General features: G+C 38.3%; 2 protein-coding genes across 5 annotated transcripts in view; one reads left to right on the plus strand and one right to left on the minus strand.

The window, feature by feature from the left end:
- LOC139694438 (protein FAM193A-like) overlaps positions 1 to 10,858 on the minus strand; it is a 57,608-nt gene extending 46,750 nt beyond the window's left edge. Inside the window, exons 1-2 of the mRNA XM_071593022.1 lie at positions 10,625 to 10,858; positions 10,291 to 10,397 (exon numbers count right to left, since the gene is read on the minus strand). Of these exons, the coding sequence (XP_071449123.1) occupies positions 10,291 to 10,397; positions 10,625 to 10,858 (341 nt within the window). The remainder of the gene's footprint in view (positions 1 to 10,290; positions 10,398 to 10,624) is intronic.
- A 30-nt stretch (positions 10,859 to 10,888) lies between these two features.
- Positions 10,889 to 12,252, plus strand: amrt (TM2 domain-containing protein 2 amaretto). 4 transcript variants are annotated; one of them, XM_071593027.1, is made up of 5 exons: positions 10,889 to 11,003; positions 11,400 to 11,459; positions 11,527 to 11,614; positions 11,689 to 11,804; positions 11,861 to 12,252. In XM_071593027.1, the coding sequence occupies exons 1-5, from the start codon at positions 10,999 to 11,001 to the stop codon at positions 12,090 to 12,092; spliced, it is 501 nt and encodes a 166-aa protein (XP_071449128.1). In that variant the 5' UTR covers positions 10,889 to 10,998; the 3' UTR covers positions 12,093 to 12,252. The 4 variants fall into 4 exon arrangements, with proteins under 4 accessions (XP_071449128.1, XP_071449126.1, XP_071449124.1 ...); XM_071593025.1 differs by lacking the exon at positions 10,889 to 11,003 and adding an exon at positions 11,061 to 11,105; XM_071593023.1 differs by lacking the exon at positions 10,889 to 11,003 and having other exon boundaries at positions 11,145 to 11,459.
- Positions 12,253 to 12,468: the final 216 nt, after the last annotated feature.

Genomic DNA, 12,468 nt, shown 5'->3' on the forward strand with positions numbered 1-12,468 from the left:
ATGAAATCATAATTGCCTGAGGCTATATCTACCATAAGTACACAGAAGATTGGAGCCAGGACATTGAAATTAATGGCAAACAACAATAGGATAAAAAAATAAACAATATTTGCAAGCCAACACAATATGCCCCATTATTGCTTTTTTGCTATGAGTCGTAAGTTGAAACAAGACAGGTTTGAGGGCCCATTTATCTGCTATATACATTAACTTTCAGGAAATCAAATACAAAAAAATAAGAGAATGAATGAAATAGGATTTTCTCTTTTGTTAGGTTTACTTCGCTTTGTTAGTATTGGTGCTTCTATTAAGTTCTATGAAAGTGCCACCTACATGGTGATTGTTTCAAACCTGAATTGAGTTAAGCTCTTGTAATTTGGAATTTTCACAAGAAAATTACCCATGGAGAAGAAAATTGTGTACGGAGATGTTTAAGCTGGAATTCACCAATTTTGGAAAATAAAAAGGAAACCGCGAGGCTGCCAGGATTCATCCATTAATACATCTTTTAAATAAAAGTTTTTTTCTAGTGGAGGATGTCTGGCATGAAAGACTACACAGAATCGGGAAGGATTAAAAAGTGTCATACGAAGAAATTAGCCAGTATATCCTGTGGATTTGGCAGGGTTTCAGAGTAACTTGTGTAAAAAATGGAGTTGAAAAATCTTTAGGCAATATGTAAACGCCAGTGCTAGAAGATAAAGAAGAGTGAACTTCGGAGAGTGAACTCTTATGTGCCTGAAGAGATAATCAATGCACTTAATTCATTTAATTTTGATTTGGGTGACAAATTTCTTGGATTTGACTGATCTACCTATCGTATCATATATAAATATTACGACGTACTCTAATATATGTGAAGTACTATGTATTAGGATCAAGAACTACTACGCATTAGAATAAATGATGTTCAGAAATTATATGTTTTGTCTTTTTCTCATGGATTTATGAGATGAAATAACTGTAAAAGTAGAAGATCTGTATAAAATAAATGCAATTAGAAAGGCATTTATTTTTGCGATACTCTTCTTTAAATTACTGCGTACATTGGTATGTAAATGTTTGGATTTTTTTTCAATTTTCATCAGATAACGCGCACCATCATTTCTTCGGTCATCTGAGCATTTTTGTATGGATTATGCACGCATTAATGATGAGGAAAATTTAGGTAAGTTGATTAAGTGTGAAGAAGAGGTCACAGAAGAGAGAATTTAGAAATTGGAAAAAGAGTGATTATAGAAAGTATATTTAGTATAATGTAAAGCATGAGGAAACACTTATTAAATGCACAAAAATTATTTATGCTCGCAAATTTTAATTGTAAACAACAATTTTAGCATAACTTGTAATCTACAAAATAAGAGTGTAAATCTTATATAAATGTTATTAAGTCAAAAATATAAGAGGGAAGGAAACAATTACAGAGTAATTATTTCTCAAACTATAACAGAGAATTGTTGAATAAAATCAAAAAACTGTGTAGTATAAAAATGTTTTACACCTAAAAGGAGATAAGTGGACCATATTTTCATATTTCACCAAGTACAAGATGAATTCATTAATGTTTAAAAGCAAGTATATTATAGCATTGTTAAGTTGGAGAAGGCTAAACAGCTATTTATTTAGAGATTATGGAGTGAATGACATTACTTGGAATACTACCTTGATCAAAAAGTTCCCGGAATAATTACCGTGTGGCGCTCCCATCGTTCCGATTTGAGTTCTGTTTTTTTTGTTAAATTGGTACATCTGTTGTTGATATTCCCTTTAAATCTTAGTGTCATAACTTGACATTTGCAAAAGTTACGGTCGGTTTTCGGTATGTCCATCAGTGCTTCCTGCGATTTTTCCATTACTTCCTCTCGGCTGCTAAAACGCGTTCCCCGTAATGGTTTTTTAACTCGATTGAACAGAAAGAAGTCACAGGGAGCCAAATCAGGTGAATTCGGTGGCTGTTGGATGGTATTTGTTGCATTTTTCGTCAAAAAATTACGAATAATGATAGCACTGTGCGACGGTGCGTTATCATGGTGCAAAATCCACGAGTTTTCTGCCCACATTTCTGGTCTCTTTCGGCGAATTGCTTCACGCAAACGTCTCATAACGCCCAAATAATACTCTTTGTTTACTGTCTGGCCTTCTGGCAAAAATTCATGATGCACTACACCGTTGTAATCCATGAAAACCGTCAGCATTGCCTTCTTTTTTGACTGAAAACGACGTGGTTTTTTTGGTCTCGGCTCATTTGGTGAACGCCATTCACTTGCCTGATGTCTGGATTGCGTGTCGTACTCATAAACCCACGTCTCGTCTCCAATAATGACCCTTTTGATGAATGTGGGATCGGATTCAGCCTCGCAAATCATGTCTTTTGCGACGTCAACACGGTCTCTTTTTTGCATGAAATTTTGAACCAACTTTGCTGCTACACGACGGAAACCCAAATCATTAACCACAATGTCTTGGGCGGATCCATAAGCAATGTTCAAGTCCTCCGCTATTTCTCTGATGGTTAATTTGCGGTTATTGACCAACATTTCTTTTACTTTATCAATTTTTTCACCGACTTTCGATGTCGATGGTCTGCCACTGCGTTCATCATCTTCGATTGACTCACGACCACTTCTGAACCGCTCGTGCCACTGGTAAACGACCGTTTTTTTTAGAGAATCGTTGCCGAAACACTTTTCCAACATTTCCAACGTCCGTGCGCCACTAAATCCGTTTTTTACGCAAAATTTAATACAAGTTCGTTGTTGCAAATTTAAATCCATTTCTGAAATTGTAAAAAATCGCCAACACACACAGAGATAGATGTACTCTTGGCTACGTAACTTTTGCAAATGTCAAGTTATGACACTAAGATTTAAAGGGAATATCAACAACAGATGTACCAATTTAACAAAAAAAACAGAACTCAAATCGGAACGATGGGAGCGCCACACGGTGGTTATTCCGGGAACTTTTTGATCAAGGTAGTATATCCAAAAATAATGGTGACTCACCACGAGGCGTAATCTTGTGTAAGCTCAATTAAACGACCGTGCACATGAACATATGATAAAAATTAATACAAGCTCTATTTTTTATCACAATTCCCCACAAGATATAATGGTAGGGGTGTATGACATTTAGATGATATTTGATGTGAAATCACTTTATCTCAGAGCTTCAAGTTAAAATTTTTAACACCCCAAGTAAAATCAAACCACATTAATACAAATTAATATTGTTTTGTGCAGAAAAAATGCAATTAATGTTGTCAGTTTGGTAAGTCTATCTTGACAGCCACAACGGTTAATGCTTAGAAACTTGGGTCTAATTGGAAAATCATAAATGACAACTAAATATAAACATTGAAGTGTGTACATGGGGCACTTGAGGCATGTTAGCAGTAAAAATAATAGAAGAAAGAGAACTTAGGTGAGAAGTGTTTGCTAAGTGTTATGTGAAAGCCATATAATGTGGTGGCAGTGAATTCTTCTCGGGATTTCATCCGGGTAATCTCCTCCATCTCCATCGCTGCCGACGTTTCGATGAAATCCTTTTCCATCGTCATCAGGGCCGATGATGTCAGTCTGAAGGTGCCGGTTTATATATCCTCGGTGGTCATGTTGGGTCCCTTCTGATTGGCGGAGGCCGAGCACGTTTTCCCGCCTTTTTCAGGATTGGGTCCCATGTCCTGCTTAGGTCATGTTGGGTCCCTTCTGATTGGCGGAGGCCGAGCACGTTTTCCCGCCATTTTCAGGATCGGGTTCCATGTCCTGCTTAGGCTGAAACCCTCGTCTCTGTTAAAGTTATTCTTAGAGAGTCGTATTTCAATTGCCTCCTTGGTGAGGCGGTCCCAGTAGCCTTTGGAATGGTGGAGCATTTTGGTTTCTTCCCAGCGTATCGCGTGGTCGCAATCAATGGCATGCTCCGCAACCGCCGATTTTGATGGTTGGTAGAGTCGGAGATGACGCTTATGTTCTTTAATTCGGGTCTCAATCGTTCTTCCCGTCTCACCGATGTATTCTTCGCCACACTCGCATGGTATGCTGTAGACACCAGGCAATTTCAGTCCGGCGGGGTCTTTGGCGCGAACTAAGACTTGTCTTAGTTTTTTGGGTGGTAGGTGCACTGTCCGTATGTTATGATTGCGCAAAATGCGCGAAATCTTGCCAGATACCGTAGAGATGTACGGCAGGAATGCGTTGGCCAACGGTTTCCGCTCTTCTTCACGTCTCTCCCTTTTTTCTCCGAAGGCCCTTTTCAGGGCCATGGAGATTTCTCGCGGACTGAAACCATTTTCCCGGAATGTCTTCTTCAGATGTCCGAGTTCTGCAGGAAGGCTCTGCTGGTCGGAAATGACTTTGGCTCTATGCAGCAAGGATGAAAGAACCGCCGACCGTTGTGCTGGATGGTGGTGACTTTTCGCGTTCAGGTATAAGTCGGTATGAGTCGGCTTCCTGTATACCTTATGGCTCAGACTCCCGTCTTCTTTCCTATGGATGAGTATGTCGAGGAATGGCAATTTTCCTTCTTCCTCTGATTCCATAGTGAATTGGATGCTTGGGTGTCGGCTGTTCATGTGGTCCAAGAACGGCTTCAGGGTGTCAACCCCATGTGGCCAGATAACAAAAGTATCATCCACGTACCGATAAAAATGTTTTGGCCGGTAGGGGGCTGATTGGAGCGCATGTTCCTCAAATTCTTCCATGAAGAAATTGGCAATGGCCGGTGACAGTGGGGACCCCATGGCCACTCCGTCCTTCTGCTCATAGTAGCTGTTGTCAAAGGTGAAGTAAGTCGACGTAAGGGCGTGGTGAAAAAGCTTCACTGTGTCGGCGTCAAACTTCTTCTCTAGGAGAGAAAGAGTTTCCTGGAGTGGCACTCTGGTGAATAATGACACTACGTCCAGGCTGATCATGATGTCCGATGGATTTAGGTGGATTCCCCGAAGAGTGTTGATGAAGTCCGCGGAGTTTTTCACATGATGGCTACAGTTCCCGACGTGCGGCGCTAAAACGCCTGTTAGATATTTGGCGAGATTATATGTTGGTGAGCCGATGGCGCTGACGATCGGTCGTAGCGGGATTCCAGTTTTATGGATCTTTGGTAGACCATACATTCGTGGTGGAGCTGGTGCCTGTGGCCGCAGGTTCCGAGAGATCTCCGTAGGGATATTGGATTTTTTGATGAGTTCAACAGTCCGCTTCGTAATGGATTCCGTGGGGTCCCGGGACAGCTTCCGGTATGCCGCATCGCCTAGAAGGTCTAAAATCTTCCGCCGATAGTCTTCTGTTTTCAAAATTACGGTGGCGTTTCCCTTGTCTGCCGGCAGGATGGTGATGTCTTTGTTCCTTGATAGTCTCCGGAGGGCAGAGAGTTCACTTTGCTTAAGATTAGCCTTCGGTGGTTTGGCCCTCTTGAGGAACGTGGAGACTTCGGCCCTTACTTCCTCTGCCACGTCCTGAGACACGTTCCTCACCGCTTGTTCTATCCCTCCAATAATGTCTTTGATGGGAATCGTCTGCGGCGCTGGTGCAAAGTTTAATCCTTTGGAGAGAACTGCTCTGGTGGCGTCGTCAATCTCAGCGTCAGTTAGGTTAACTACCACTCGGTTTTGGTCGATTGCTGGTGCCTGTGGTCGTCGTCCTTGTAGATGGTCAAATTTCTTGTCCAATTTCTTCGTTTCCTGCGTCAGAAGTGATTCTGCCATGGCCATTGTGATTCGGTCAATGAATTCCCAATCGAAAGGTGAGAGTAGAGTGGTAAGCCGCAGGTGAAGATTTCTCCCGTGTTTGGCGTTGGCGTCCAGTAGTCTCCTCTTCTCATGAATCCTTTCACGGACTAAGGCTTTGCTAGCCCGCTCAAGGATACGTTCTGCTTTTGGTGTCTTCACCGAGGATTTAAGCTTGGCGAAGGTTGGAATTACTCCTTCATCCCGGCATCTCAAGAGAAAGGCGAGACTGCAAATTAGTGTCGCCTTCTCCCTCCGTTTTGCAGCCAGTTCCTGAGTGCTGCGGTATATTGAAGTCCTACATATAATGTGGTGTTGAATGACACTATCAATGTTCATTTTAATATACTTGTAATTGAAGTTTTTGAATTTGTTTCAAGCCGCCAAGAATTGAAAGGGTTTTAGCGAAAATGCATCAACACATCTAAACTCGTGGATAGTGTGCACAAGTGACTGTGTTTAATTTATTATCACCAAATTTTTAAAGACTTCTGATAAGTTAATCTCCATTTTCAATATTTTTTCACATTTCAGTGACCAAATTCTGGATAATATTGAAATACAAGTACTTCAAGGCTTTAATAATACTTTGAAAACTTTATGCTCAGTTGACATTTTTATCTTCTTAATACTAGACTTCTTTAGAACCTTTAATAGAAGCTACCAAAAACACTAAGTCTTAACCTAGCCAAAATAATTTGGGCACAATTTAATACACTATCAATTTGTGATGATATAGCCGAACAAGAAACGAAATTATCAATTATTATTTCCACCAAGTTTACACAAATCCCCAAAACTGCAGCATTTTCTAGTATTTTAATGAATGGTGTTCCTGTAACTACAGAAAAATCTTTCATGCTAGGCAACATACAATGAACTTGAAATTTTTTACTACATAAGCTAATGATCAGGGCATGGCTAGCAATAAGATAATACAATGCAATAAATATCATCTTAAATGAGAATGAAGAGATTAAACGTGATTTGCATTAGATAAAAGATGATATTGCCACAGTTTATACAAAAATACCAAGTTCCTACCGTTAATGCTTCTACATTCTATTTCCTCAACCATCTTCCCTGTTTTACTTTCTCGGCAGGCAAATTTTTAAAGGATATTTGTGTACGTTTTTGGGCAACATTTTATGCAACTGTTAGTACCATATTTTGTACGTCAATTGAGCCTGTATGGATTTTACTCTTTTTTGACATGCTTATGTCATGCACATACCCCATCCACTAGATATTTTTGTAATATGATCTTTGGGCAAATAAAATATATTACTATTAAACTTAATTAGGACTAATTTATGACCTGAATGCTAAATGAATCTGAACTTGCTCCAGGGAAACTACACAAATTATTCATTTCATTCCTAAATGTGTGCCTAACCTTAATTTAGTCTACCTAATATCTGTCTGAATCCTTAGACATTTTTCATACACCTACGTCAATTGTATTTAAAATAAGGGTTTGATATGATTAAATTCCATCCTGAAGAAAACATCCCTTATCCTCACAGTCATGACTTATTCCAAAACCATAGTTCTCTACCTCATCTCATCTATTCCTTAACCTACTACCTCATGCCATCTCCTCAATGCAGATCTTTTCTTCCAGGAAAACCCACAATTATTTCCACTAATTGATTGAATACCTTATTTCTTCCTCTCTATGATTGTTCTATACATGTAGCCAGAATAATGACAAGCTTGTGGGTTCAGCTTTACTACTTCTAATAATTATCTACCACTCACCTGATCAATGTTTACTATGCCTCTTCTCCCTATATTGTTCAATAATCTCATGATTTATATTTTCTAATTTCTCTGTCTTCAGCATCATCCTAACAACCTAATCCCTATTCTCACCAGGCCTTATCCTCTGCTGTGCTGTTGTTGTTGATTTTGCTTACCAAGGATTTCAACTGCACAAGCCTTGCTTATCCCATTGCTAGACACAACACAAAGTCAACCAGACTTAAGTCCTATAATTGCCAGGACTAAAATCTTTTTTGTGATTGTTTCATGAGACAATAATTGAGTTGGCTGCCTTCCTCAATAGTACTTTCAATGAGAAAACAGCACTTGAAATCGCTACTGCACTTTAGATCAGATGCCTTCGCAGCAACTGAGAAAGAGGTCCTGCATAGATTACCTTTTGTCTTGGCCTTACACTTCAACCTATCTGGCATAGGCGACCCTACCAGGAGCAATTATCATTAATCCCACCAGCACAGCTTCAGGGGTCATCAGAATGCATATGCCCTTCTGTCACATCAATGTTGTAGGCCATGGGGAGGGATAATTACACACCAATGTATATGCATGTTGCCATTCTCATCTTTTGATTTGATGCACATCTGGTACATTTCACCACTATTTTGATGAATTTTGAGCTGGCTGACCTTTAGCATAGTGACCTATTTCTGGGCAGGGACAACTCCCTAGGAGATGGATAGCCATGATGTAAGTATTTAGAATCCATGTCAACCACCGTTTAGATCAGATTTGTCATCTTCATTTGCCATTGACCATATGAATCTACATGGACCTTTAATTTGTTACAGTTAGTCACAAACTACTTTGACATTGATTGGTGTTTGTGGCTTCTTATTGATGGGTTTGGCAAAAAACAGAACATTTGTAATCCCTTGAAATAAAATGCCACCCATGATACATATTGGAATAAAAAAATAACCACTACGAAATTCATACGTCAATCTTCTACTGACCAACCTTAAGGCCCCATGAATGGTAGCATTTCTAAGTTCAATTATGATAATACATTTCAAACTATTTGAAAAGTTAGAAAAGAGGGCAAGGGAAAAAGAACATGAGTCCCATTGTATGAATTTAGGAGCCAGGGGGGGAGCAAACTTGATTTTGTTTCAGAACTAGTGCAACTGAGGAAAAATTCCACATGGGACGTTTAACATGCATTACAAGCAGTGTATTATGCTTTTGATTTGTCTGATATATACCATGTAATGACCCAGTAATATTTAGAAGTCATAATAAAAATGAATGTTATAATGATATAGGGTGAACTTAGCCAATTCATAATATTTCTAACTAAGATAACTATGCATGATGAAAACATTTGAGTCTTCAGAAAGGCAGGATGAATTTAAGAAATATTTTTTTCAGATTTTATGACAAGGACCAAACTGATCGCTTATTCACTTTTCCGTGCATCAGCAAATAATTAAATAAGGTAGTAATCCACGAAAAAATGTTTTCCATGTAGATACATATTAATGCCCCTTACAAGTCTCAAAATGTCAAACATTGGTACAGATTGGTGTGAAAGTAGATAACTTGAATTCCAAAAAATTGTAAAAACGACTGCTCAAGCACTTCTAGCATTAATGAAAGGAATACATATATTCAAGTATGTTATCTGTACCATTTTACACCGTGTCTTCTGAAATTTAAAAGAACATTACCTTTGAAAACAATACCTGGCAAACAATGAAAATATACTATTAAATAGGCAAATGAAAGAGTCCCATTTTCAATTCACATTTTAACTATAAAGGGATGTTATTATCATGCACATCACTCCATTTATAAAAGAAGTGCTGAGTTGCACAGCAATACTGCAAGCAGCATTGACCAATTGGGAGGCATACATGATATGGGTGGAAATTGAACTTGCACATTCAGGGTGAAAAATAAGGCAGCTATTCTGAATTCATACGGGCTATGCATCAAATTATAAGAAATCAACACCCATGGAAGGAGAGTTTTGGAAAATATACATTTTTTCATTGTTGCATAGATAGGTTATGCGAAAAGGCCGTAGCATTGAGGCAATAATTATTCCAACTATGCTATACATGTATGCTACAAAACATGCTGTAAGCTGCAACGCATACATAACACACTAATTTCAAAACTCTGAAAATAATTAATACATTTCTTTCAACTTGATATGGGACCCTATGTAACTCAGTCAAAACTTAAGACTGAAGCGTAATCCTTTAAAATCAGTCTACAAAACATGCATATATGAACTTAAAATAGATAAAATTGACAATGGCATCAACTCCAAACACCACTATTGAATTTATTTAACTTATTCTATATGCATATAATTATTATTCCGTCATTAGGGATCCGAATGTAAGTCGTGTGACCTTCCCAAAAGGGATACGCGTAGAAAATAATTTAAACACTAATTTCAAATGACACAAAATCTATTAAGTTTATTAAGCCTCCCGTAACTATACCACGGATTTGTAATTTTAACTTTCTGACGAGCATACAATAATAATTCAATTAATTAGTAAAAAGATACGACACACATCGTCCATTCGAAATATAAATGTAGTTAAACCATTTCATTACTTCACTTCGAAAGCTTTCTTTTACGATATTGATACGACGGATTAATAGAAAGAAACCTTTTTAATTAAGAAGAATAATATTAATGCCTAATGCATTCAAATTAATGCTTAATCCAACCAAAGTAGTAATAATGCAGGCCCTGCTACAAATTACTTTGACTCGCCTGAGTGATAAAATAAAAACTAATCGAAAAAAAATAAGTATTTTCCCACCTTCTGTTTTTACATGCCTCGCAAGCACACTGTTTGTCGTCCCGGACAACACTGTTAGATGTATTTACAGCAGACGCAGCCGTTTCTTCGGGTACTGCTGCCGCTCCCTTTAAAAAAGGAAATAATCACATGATATGTGGCACCAGCTTCGTACAATATTTAGGATTACACAAATAAGAAATTGCACGATGCAATCGTGAAATACTTATTAATAAGCGGAAAATTCATGAAAATACAATCACTCAAGCACTTGACATACTACGGCAGTCGTACGTAATGTCTTATTTTTTGAATGAATCCCATTTGTGCCATCTATAACGGCCTAGTTCCATACCTTAGCCTCATCGGCTTGCTTGAATTCGTAGCCCACAGGTTGCCCACAAGCTAGTGACGTTTGCTCATCAACACTCGGAGCACCATCAGCTTCCTCACGCACTTCATCAGCGAACTCATCTTCATGAAGTTCATCTTTTTCACCATCCTCACATTCTTTTCCAAGAACGTCACCCATGTTACCGCTCTCGTTACGCTTGTGTTCGGAGGGTTTCATTAAATCCGAGCAACTCATTATAGCACTAATTATTGAATACAACACTGCTGTCTAAGTCCAAACACTGAAAATTATTCAGAAAACTGAACGAACGTCGGGAACATCGCTTCTAAAAATCTCTTTCTTCCAATGAAGCTTGACGTATCCGTACGGTCAATATGGCGTAAGTCTACTACAGCGTGATTATCAGTAGATGTCGCAGCGAACAGTTATTGTCGGTATTCTTCTTTTCGTGATAAATGGTCGTAAATGCCACAATATTTGTGTCCGTTTATTTAATATAATTTAATTTTATAAGGCAATTATTGGTCCAGTCTATAGAATTAGTCTCCTTTTAAAGTTTATCTAATATAAAAATTGTGTCACGCCTTCGTTATGGCATTATTATAAGATGACCCATATCATCACTTTTGAAAATAACCGTTAACATGAAATTGGAAGAGTATTACGTTATTCGTATGACATTAAAGATATAAATAATGAGAGTAAAAATCGCCCATAGTCTAGCATTTTTCACCTTTTTCTTTACTGCTCATGGTGATGACACGAATAAAACTAGTCAAGTGGACGAGTCGCTGCCGTATTTACCCCATGGCCCTCTGGTGCAGTGTTGTTTTCTGTAAGTAGACACAAAATCTGGGGTTACCTAGTTTTGAGTACGATTAACGCCTTGTCTTGTTACTCAGTCCCTTAGAATTTTTGGATTGTGACCCGCTAATAGATAACAAGGGAAACAAGACTGCGAAAGAGGATACCGGACTGGGATGTGTCAAGGTGATTGTAAGTTCCAATTGCATGTATATATTCAGTTCAGTGGTTGTCATTAAAGTTGTCCCACTCCTATTTAGTTTGGTGGTTATCGCTATGAAGATGTCGAGAAAGCAAATACAACATGTACCGTACTACCGGATATTGAATGCTTTGGCAATAGGAGCTTTGTTCGTGGAGGTTTTCCATGCATTAAGTGAGTTTACTGAAGTATATTCTAGAAATTTTGTCATTGTTCACCTTCACCGCTAGAAATCTCTACATTTCCAGATACAGTGGGAATTACTTCGCGACAACTCTAATTTATAGCATACTACTTGGATTTCTTGGAATGGACAGATTCTGCCTGAGCCACACTGGCACCGGAGTGGGGAAACTGCTGACCCTCGGTGGTGTTGGTATATGGTGGATCGTAGACATTGTGCTCCTAGTAACCAATGGCTTACTTCCAGAGGATGGAAGCAATTGGAATCGCTACGTTTGATAGATAAACATTTCAATAACTGCATTCGCCCGAAAATATTTTCCATTGAAGAATGCAGTTGTTTAAAACTTTTTCGGCTCGTATTAATGAACACATTAACAAAATATTGTACGATTGGAATTGATTACCATATAATACTAATTAAAGATGTCATTTTGAACTGCCTGATTTTCATTGCGTTGTTTTGTGTACTTTACAAATTATTCGTTTCTAACTATATTGCTGCATTTATGTAATATACTTGGCAATAATCCTTTTCAATGATTAAGCTTGGGGTTGGCGATAAGGCCCAAAATATTACCCAGAAAATGACCAGGATTCAAAAATACATCAAAGAGGGCTTTGAAACATACACGCAGCGTTCTTAATAATTGCT

This window comes from Hetaerina americana, unplaced genomic scaffold (genome assembly GCF_022747635.1).
Source record: "Hetaerina americana unplaced genomic scaffold, ioHetAmer1.1.p SCAF_5, whole genome shotgun sequence".
In the NCBI taxonomy this organism is placed as follows: Eukaryota; Metazoa; Arthropoda; class Insecta; order Odonata; family Calopterygidae; genus Hetaerina; species Hetaerina americana.

What these genes read in the sequence shown, in the direction of transcription:
- amrt (XM_071593023.1), top strand. Translation starts at nt 11,320, where the DNA reads ATGAGAGTAAAAATCGCCCATAGTCTAGCATTTTTCACCTTTTTCTTT. An exon ending in CTGGTGCAGTGTTGTTTTCT is followed by an intron (nt 11,460 to 11,526) that starts GTAAGTAGACAC and finishes CTTGTTACTCAG; the next exon opens with TCCCTTAGAATTTTTGGATT. An exon ending in CCGGACTGGGATGTGTCAAG is followed by an intron (nt 11,615 to 11,688) that starts GTGATTGTAAGT and finishes ACTCCTATTTAG; the next exon opens with TTTGGTGGTTATCGCTATGA.